The 9,467-nt window shown below is 46.0% G+C and overlaps 1 protein-coding gene across 1 annotated transcript; it reads left to right on the forward strand.

The window, feature by feature from the left end:
• Nucleotides 1–868: 868 nt before the first annotated feature.
• On the forward strand, nucleotides 869–4,933 carry LOC138367191 (uncharacterized). Its single transcript, XM_069328600.1, has 7 exons — nucleotides 869–971; nucleotides 1,334–1,486; nucleotides 1,892–2,108; nucleotides 2,246–2,666; nucleotides 3,694–3,957; nucleotides 4,190–4,276; nucleotides 4,811–4,933. The coding sequence occupies exons 1-7, from the start codon at nucleotides 869–871 to the stop codon at nucleotides 4,931–4,933; spliced, it is 1,368 nt and encodes a 455-aa protein (XP_069184701.1).
• The last annotated feature ends 4,534 nt before the right edge of the window (nucleotides 4,934–9,467 follow it).

Raw genomic sequence — 9,467 nt, forward strand, 5'->3', positions numbered from 1 at the left:
ATAATGCCTGCACGTGATGCAGGGGGCTGCGAAGGAGCCTGTGGGGCCTTGGGACCCCCATTGTGAAGGCTGGGTCGCCTGGTGGGAGGAGCTACTATTTGGTAAGACTGGAAAGTGTTCTGGTCGCTCGGTGGGTGGGGAGCTGAGGTGGTGGGTTGAACCCTGGGCTCTGGTTGTGGTGGTAGAAGGGTTGCTTCTCTTTGCTTCAACCTGGGCCTTGATGTTTTACCGTCTGCGGGGAGAGCGGTAGGAAATTGTGGGGTGATTGTCCTCGCAGAGGAAGCAGTGATGGGTTGTTGTCTTGCATATGTAGTATTGATGGTCTAGTTCGCACGGGCTGCACTTTTGGAGGGGGTGCTGACACTTGTTGGGGTGGGAGAGCTCGTAGCACTTTAAGCACTGCTGGAGGTCCTGGGAATGTTCCTTTTATTTTTGCTTGGTGGGGTGGAATTTGTAAGCGGAAACGGTAGAAACCTTGTGTGGCAGCCTGTGTAGCTGCAGCTATGGTGGTGAAAGTAATCTTCATTGATGATTTGTTGGTGCTACAGAACTCTAGGTTGATTACTCTCAGGTTCGTATTTTCGGCCTCAATACTGCCCATAATTTTATGTTGCTGTCGGTCAGCGATCCACTGGTTGGTCCTGCTGGTAAAAACAGTTCTTCCGGCGAGGAACTGACGTGGGAAGTGAGGACGTAGGTGATGCTCCTTGCTTAGTATGTCATCGTTGGTCAAGTGTTTTTCCAGTTCTTCCTCACATGAAAGAGCACGATATTACTACCTTCCTGACTAATATCAGAGGGCGTGATGCCGGCCACGTCCTTCAGGACCTTCAGAATATAACTTTTCCCGAAAGAATGACCGTCAAAGATGATGGCTCTAACCTTTAGACGTTTGGGTCACATTGTGTCCACACCCTCAACGGGTCGCAGTGAGAAGGATATGACGGCTGTACCTACCTTTATGGTGTCAGGTCAGGTGTACTGGAGAGAGAAATTTCAATAATATCCTCACGTTCAAGGATGCAAGGGAGAAAAAACTTTAACCCACACAAAAGACAGGTCGAGTCCAGTACTTCTGAAATCAATATTGATTTGTCAGTTTCAGGTGCACCAACTTCAAAAATTCCAATTCCAACTTCCATGGCGAGTTCATCTGGCGGATGTCACGGTAACAAACAAATTCCAATATCAAAGAGGACTAAAGATCCTGCAATGGAATGCGCAAGTGATGTGCACAAAATTGCAACACTTCTAATGCATAACAACCAAAGGCACAGACATCCTACACCACAGGAGAGGTTGCTTTGAGACGGATTAGAACCTAAAATTTCAGTCTATCGAGGCTTCTTCCTAGAACTCGCTAACACCGAACGCGATCGTCTGAAGGAACAAGCTGCTCTTCAGAGAGAAGCTCTTCAGCTCCAGAAAGAACAAGCTGCCCAAGAACGTGAGCGTGAGAAAGAACAAGCTGCCCTACAACGTGAGCGTGAGAAAGAACAAGCTGCCCTACAACGTGAGCGTGAGAAAGAACAAGCTGGCCTACAACGTGAGCGTGAGAAAGAACAAGCTGCCCTACAACGTGAGCGTGAGAAAGAACAAGCTGCCCTACAACGTGAGCGTGAGAAAGAACAAGCTGCCCAAGAACGTGAGCGTGAGAAAGAACAAGCTGCCCTACAACGTGAGCGTGAGAAAGAACAAGCTGCCCTACAACGTGAGCGTGAGAAAGAACAAGCTGCCCTACAACGTGAGCGTGAGAAAGAACAAGCTGCCCTACAACGTGAGAGTGAGAAAGAACAAGCTGCCCTACAACGTGAGCGTGAGAAAGAACAAGCTGCCCTACAACGTGAGCGTGAGAAAGAACAAGCTGCCCAAGAACGTGAGCGTGAGAAAGAACAAGCTGCCCTACAACGTGAGCGTGAGAAAGAACAAGCTGCCCTACAACGTGAGCGTGAACAGAAACAGCTTGAGTTAAGAGAACGTGAACTGGAGATACAACGTGAACACGAGAAGAAACAAGCCGCCATGGCTCTAGACCAGCGTAAAAGAGAGTTTGACCTAGAAACTACACACCACACTCGGCGCCAGCATCAGCAGAAGCTACCCTTCCAGTACGTTTTAACCTTTCTCATGCAATTAAGTTGATGCCTTCTTTTTTTGGGGCAGAAGTAGATGTAATTTTTAATTTATTTGAGGCTCTAGCTACCCAACTTAGCTGGCCTCAGGATCAGTGGTCTGTGCTTCTCAGGTCTCATTTAACAGGTAGAGCTGCAGTGACTCTCAGTACTATGGCATCCGAAACCGACTACAAGCTATTGAAAAAGGCAGTGCTCGATGCCTACCTCCTTTCCTTCGAGACCTACAGACGTAAGTTCGGGGATTACCTTAAAGCAAGTGCTACCATTTGCTTAGAGTTTGAAAATAACAAAACGCTATATTTTATGAAGTGGCTGGAAGCCGCACAAGTCTCCACCTTTACAGATCTCGTCAACCTCATCCTGGTAGAAGAATTCCCCAGGCGTGTACCTAATCCTATACGTCTCTACTTAGCCGACAAGGAAGAAACCGACCTTACTAGGTGTGCTCAGTTGGCGGACTCCTACAGTCTTATTCACAGAGTACCATCCGACACACCATCTAGTAAGACCTCCTGGTTTAGTCCTGAAAAAGTGAGTACCAGTAATGTGAACTCCTCGTTGTATTGCAATTATTGCAAAGACTACGGGCATGCCATAAAAAATTGTACCAATCCTCACTGTAAGGTCAGCAGTGAGACTAAGTCCAAATCACCTTCTCCTAAAATTCATACGAGTCCTAAGCCTGTGATTAATATTTTTGTTTAATCCACTGATCTCTCTCTCTTCAACAGACACTTGTACTCCGGAACAGTCTCTGCCAGCAGTGGAGATTCGGAGGAAAGGTTCAAAGTAAAGATCTTGAGGGGCACAGCTGCTCTACAGTCCATTCTTCTGAAGTCAGCTGTACCCAACGTCACCTACACCGGAGAAACTGTCCTCATCACGGACCTAACTGCCACTACTCCATATCCACTTCCCTCGAAATCGCTTGGATTGTCTGTTTATGCAAGATGAAGTCCAAGTCGCCATCCGGGAAAAGCCTTTTTCCCATGTCAGTTCAACTTCTCCTGGGCAACGACTTGGCAGAAGATCAACCACTTGCGAATTAATCATCGACAAACCCCAGGTATGCGACTCTGCAGTGGAAAATCCTGTATTGCAGTTTGTTAAAGAAGAGGTCCAAGCAACTGATGATTCAGATGACCTCTCCCTTCCTGTTATGGTGACGAAGAGGGTCACAGCTGCTTGCCCAAAACCAGCTGCTGCAGCTGTTTAAGATTCACAGAACCTCCCACCGAATCCCACCAGGCTGGAGTTCCGTAAGTTGCAGAGAGAGGATCCCTCCTTAACATCTTTATTCTTACAGGCTGAGACACAACCTAACACTATCCCTGGTTTCTTTGTAGTAAACAGTGTTATACCGGCATTATAGAACCAAGAAATTGAAGGAGGACGACGATCGGGCCAACATTAACCAACTGGTAGTTCCCACCAGCCTTCAATCAGCGTCAGGTCCATGGATCTCACTCACACTACGGCTTCTACAAGACCTACAAAGCCCTCAAACAGGACTACTACTAAAGTTAACTTTAAACTATTAAAGGCATCCCTGATACAGGTACCAGTGTCTTCTGAGCCGTTCAGCCACACCATCAACTATGATGAGCCTCTGTCCCAGACAAGCTTAGGTAATGGTCCTGTATATACTATCCCGTGTTCTACCATCAGGTATTCTACAGCACTTTCCGTCCAGAACAGTATGGCTGCTAACGTTGTGAAACACCTCGGGAAACAGTGCCCGCAGTACGGACATCTCCAGGAAAGTCAGAACAAGTGTGATACCATCTCTCACGACCGTTGTAAGACAATCTACGCCTCAAAGGTATTTTCTAATCCTTCTCGTTGTACTTGGCCTAACTACAATGGTTCTAAATTCTCGATCTACTCCAACACCAGGAAAGATCCTTCTCTCTACGAACCAAATCCATGTGAACGTGCTCCTCCAGACAACTTTACAAGCCCTCAGCTAAAATATTGTAAGACAAACTTACCTTCCATTGCATTTGAAAGGCATAAATCCTTGTCTTGTACTAACCCCATTCTCGCCCTTCCAGGTATTAGAAAACCCTCAGTCTTCCACCCTGGCTATAGGAACACCATCATACCGCAGCGAGATGGGATCATACACTCCAACTACAATCGTCAGAGAGGAGTCACTCAACATCCTGCCCGACGTGTAACACAACGAACCCTTCAATCTACGAGGTTGCAACTTCAACTTCTCCTCGGTCTTCAACATTCTTCGGTCCATCCAGCAGGCCCAGTTCAACCTCAGTCTAGTACTCCGCTGGGTCCTGTAGCTCAACTTTAACCTCTTCTAAGGCCTCAATATTCTTTGGTCCCTACATCAGGATCAGTTCTCCAAACTTCGCTGAATCCTGCATCACTATGTGAACAACATGTATCACAATCTCCTTCGGTTCCTACTGCTAGCCCAGTTCTCCCATCAGCGCTATGCTGGGCCTTGCATCAGACGAACCATCTCGCCATCCCCTTGGATCACTATTCTCGACGATCCATTCAGCAGGCTCAATTCACTAGCAAATTCATACTTTACAGAGTCCTCCAGAGCTATCTCAACATCTTCTACAAGCACCATTCTCTTCAGTTTCTGCAGCAGACCCAGTTCAACAAACTAATACCTATATTTGCTTCACTGGGCTCTGTATCTGCAGAACTTCATGATTACCATCTACTATATCAAGGACTCAGACAACGTCGTCGCCGATGCGCTTTCCAAAGTCCACGAGGTAGAACATTCCACTCCTACTATTCTACACTCCGCTGCAGTCGAATAGGCAATAGGAGTAGGCTTCGGGGGGAGAGCTGTCACGGTAATCTCTCCAGAAAGAGATTCGGCCTGCTCCATCATCACCTATTCTATCATACTACGTCTATATATTAAAGAACTTCAGCCACAAAAGCAACACCACCATCTCTCAAAACGTCTAGACAGTACCACCACCAGTCTACCTTCCCCACTGCCCGTAACCCTCCTCGCACATGGTGATGCCACGGGATCATGCCACCTCTAAAACAAGCAGTTAAAGTGAGCTGGTTCCTAGTTATCGACGATATCAGCGCCACCTGAACGGCCGTCTTTCCATATAAATAGAAGCCAGCCACCACCACGATTCATATTACTCCTGAGTGCTCTACTGAGTAGACCTGTTGACATATCTCGGTGTGGTAACAGGTTTATGCAGTCTAGCTCATAGTATTCTAGCACCATATTTTTTAATTGCACATTAACATAACGTAAATTTAATTGTTTGTCTGTCTTGTTTGCTTTGCACTCTTTGTATCAAGCCAAGCTTGGATATTATTTTTTTGTCTTGTAATTTTTTTAAAGTTATTATTAATAGGTAAAGTATTTTTTATTTTTTTTCTGTTGTGTGTTTTATCCTACAGTTGTCACACAGTGAAGTTAGTCTAATTCTTTTTTTTTTTACTTTTTTTTTTTGCTTTTTTATATGATTGGCATTCCATCTGCTCTAGAGAGACTGCACGAACATCATTTTTTCTCGTCAATATATATATATATATATATATATATATATATATATATATATATGTCGTACCTAATAGCCAGAACTCACTTCTTGGCCTACTATGCAAGGCCCGATTTGCCTAATAAGCCAAGTTTTCCTGAATCAATATATTTTCTCTAATTTTTTTCTTATGAAATGATAAAGCTACCCATTTCATTATGTATGAGGTCAATTTTTTTTATTAGAGTAAAAATTAACGTAGATATATGACCGAACCTAACCAACCCTACCTAACCTAACCAAACCTATCTTTATAGGTTAGGTAGCGGAAAAAGTTAGGTTAGGTTAGGTTAGGTAGGTTAGGTAGTCGAAAAAACAATAATTCATTAAAACTTAGCTTATTAGGCAAATCGGGCCTTGCATAGTAGGCCAAGAAGTGAGTTCTGGCTATTAGGTACGACATATATATATTTAGTTTTATTTAATTTTATTGCATTGCTACAGTTTACAGAGAACACACACTTATAGAACAATATAACAATCAGTGTTCGAAGACCTTGTCCAGCTCTTCGGAGGTTGGGTGCGTACCCAAGATACAGCACGCATTTCCCCCTCTGAACTGCGACACTGAGGTGCTGGAACATGAAACTGGCCGCTCTTGAGTCTTTAGTTTTCCCAATGAGGTCCTCACCCACCTCCTTTAGGAACTTAAGTGCACATTTACCCAAGGCGCCCAGAGTCTCAGAGCCTATCGGAACGAACCTGTAACAACGTTCTAGGTCTCTGTACTTGTTGGTTTTCTGGGTCTCCCTGAAGGTGGCTGCCCCACCTCCCTCAGCTGCGCTGTAAGGCAGATAGGTATCAGCCAATGTAGACCCACATGTGTAATCCCATACGACCTGTTTACCTTCCCTCCATGGCTGCAGGGTGACTACATCTGGGCGTTTTTGGCTGTTGTCAGGTCTGCACATCTGAGGTTTCCTTTGTGTTGGACACCCAGCTGAAGCCAAACTTCTCTTGATGATGTCATTGACTGCTTCATGTCTGGCAAACTTTCCCTGTGACTTAAGACAGATGAGACCATGGCTGCCATGTGCCAACACCCAGGCAGGTGCCCAAAACGCTATGCATACTAGTGGATTTAGGTGTTGTATGTTATAGCTCTATCTATAAATCCAACATTGTTTGTAACTAATCCTCTTTGTATGTACCTTTACCTGAATAAACATTTCATTTGGTTTGATATTGGTCCGCCTGTGCATGGCTGCAAATACACCGATGATCGGTGGAGATAGGGGTGGCAAGGCGCTGGGCAACACCAATACTTAGATCCAGATGGTCCAGGCGGGTGCCGAAGGCAGAATTAGGAACTGCCAACAAAAAGTCCACAGCATGGGGAACTTGCACAGCTAGAAGACGTGCTCTGTCTTTCCCGGAAGCTGCCTCCAGCAATGATGTGGAGATGTTCTCCACTATGGGGCTATCCCATTTGTACTGTTTGCAGTCATTTGGAAAAGTTGGTCGAGGGTGAAAGTTGGCAAGATTGTCCCACTGATCGGCTCCTTCCGCGAATTAGGGATCATGAATCCCAAATGAGTCTCTTAGGTATTCTGGTAGTAATTCTTTAACTAATTCACCTGTAGCACTGGTCGAGGATAAGAATGCCGGCAATGCTAACTATGTCGCCTTTCGAATACCTATCCCCCCGAGTCTAACTGGGAGCGTTGCTTGGTCCCATTAGTCATCTTGCAGGGAGAGATTTAACACTTTCTTGGTTATTGACCTTATATACCTGCTTGTGAGTGAGTCATAGTCTGTTAATTTTCGGCTGTGGAAGGAGGGAAGGGAAGGGAACTATCGGGGGAAAGCGCCAAGCCATTTAGGCTATTTAGCACTAGGAAGGGGTGAGGATAAGGATTTGGGATGGGACGGGGAGAAGGAATGGTAGCACACCTTAGGAAATAGGGCAGTCTGGGCAAAGTCAGGCACCTAGAGAGAAGATACAAAGCATCATGGGCATCCAAAGCCACTATTCTTTCCCCCATCCTCCTCAGGTCGTTCAGCTTTTCCTCGAGGACTACCTCAATAGCGCTCGAGCCCAGAGATGCTACTAGCAGCACATTGTTGGTGGGAGCGATCACTTGGGCTCCTGGCAATATGATTCGTACTGCATCTATGATTGATTGGTTAGATGAGATGATTTCACACTTTAATGGGTTTAGGGTGAGTCCTAAATACTCTCCCTTAGATTTCACCAGCTGTAGATCTTCTAGCAGGGACTCCTGTGTCCCTGCCAGGGTGCCATCGTCCAGGAACCAGATGTTGAGTTCGCTGGTCAACCTACCTGTGACCTCTTTAACAGCCATGCAAAAAAGGAAAGGGCAAGTGGGTCTCCCTGCTGGACACCTTCTGCAGAAACAACTTCATGTTCCCCAAACAACAGCGTCAGTTCCCTACTTTACCCTCGTGAAACGAAAGGGAGTAGAGAAGGAAAGCTTGCTCGAACTGCTTCCAGTACCACACCCCTTTTTACCTGGTTGAAGGCATTTTTAAAGTCTAATTTAATTAATGCCATATTTTCTGGGAGGTGCCTAATATAGGCTCGTGCTGCATGAGCTGCTGCTTCACAGCCATGGGGGACACCAAAACCTAGTTGATGGGGTCGAAGCATCACTGCAGCTTCCGTGCTGATGTTTCTGACAGCTGCCCTAGCAACAAGGCGCCGAAGTGTGTTACCCACGGCAATGGGTCTGACTCCACCATCTTTCTTCTTAAGGGCACAAAGGGATGCTCTGAAGAAGAAAGGTTTAATTGTATCTGGGATCAACCCAGAGAGGCAGTCGTTGACCAACTTTGTGGCCTCTGACAGTAGTGTCTCGGCAACTTCGCCGAGAACTGGGTTTACCATCTCCTTGAGGTGCTGAGGTCTTACTCCAGTGTATCCCCGTGCCGAGCCTGGCGGAAATGACATGATGGCTTTGTATACCTCAGACGCTTGAAGGAATAGAGGTCCCATGTCTGGGACATTTGTGTCCTGAGCAGTGGGTTCCCATGGTACTCTAGGAGGGTGCTTCTCTCTCAGCGAATAGGCGGTAGCGGTATTTCTAGGGGCGATTGTGTTTTCGCTGGTAAGTAACCTAATTGCTCCTACTGTGTTGCACTCTTCAATTTTTTGGGGTCACTTGTGTTCCTAGTTTAAAACTGTCATTGGAACTCTTGGGTCTGCCACGACGGTTTTGGCGTTGAGGAGGGATGGGGATCAAGCTGTCAGCTCTGGGGAAATTATTTATTGCCCTAGTGACTGATGAGGCTAGTAACTTGCCTCCTCTTGCAGGTACGCCTAAGCAAATATTGCCAAACAGGAGCAAATTATGCCATGCTTTGATGGTGGCCGCGGCATTATTAAGATTTGCTGACCGTTCATTCACTTTCCTTAGAAGGTCTGTATATTTCCCTGCTGCAAATGGGCGCGCTGCTTTAGGAATGTGGAGTAGAGTTCTGGTGGTGGATGCTTTGATGGCCCCCAGGAGGTCATCTGATGACACGAAGTTTACTGGGATGTGTGGGGGTGCCTGAGGGACCTGCAGACCTTCTCTCTCTACAGGTAGCATCCATGAACCCTCACAGCCGTTGTGTTGGCATAGAGTTCCATCGTTTCTAAGGCCGTGAGATTCGTCACACACCCGACACGTTCCTCCGACTCATATGTTGTTGTAAATGACCAAAAGGGTAAGACTAATTATTCTAACTCGAATCTTCTTCATATTTCTTATGTTTTTCTTCACTGTCGAGAAAAGTTGAAAAATTACCCTCCAAAGTTCATTTTCCTCACTATATTTAT

This window comes from Procambarus clarkii, chromosome 2 (genome assembly GCF_040958095.1).
Source record: "Procambarus clarkii isolate CNS0578487 chromosome 2, FALCON_Pclarkii_2.0, whole genome shotgun sequence".
Classification (NCBI taxonomy): domain Eukaryota; kingdom Metazoa; phylum Arthropoda; class Malacostraca; order Decapoda; family Cambaridae; genus Procambarus; species Procambarus clarkii.

Coding starts and splice junctions, on each gene's coding strand:
- LOC138367191 (XM_069328600.1), top strand. CDS start 869: ATGATGGCTCTAACCTTTAGACGTTTGGGTCACATTGTGTCCACACCC. Junction 972..1,333: donor ACCTACCTTTATGGTGTCAG/GTCAGGTGTACT, acceptor CTAAAATTTCAG/TCTATCGAGGCTTCTTCCTA. Junction 3,958..4,189: donor AGACAATCTACGCCTCAAAG/GTATTTTCTAAT, acceptor TCGCCCTTCCAG/GTATTAGAAAACCCTCAGTC.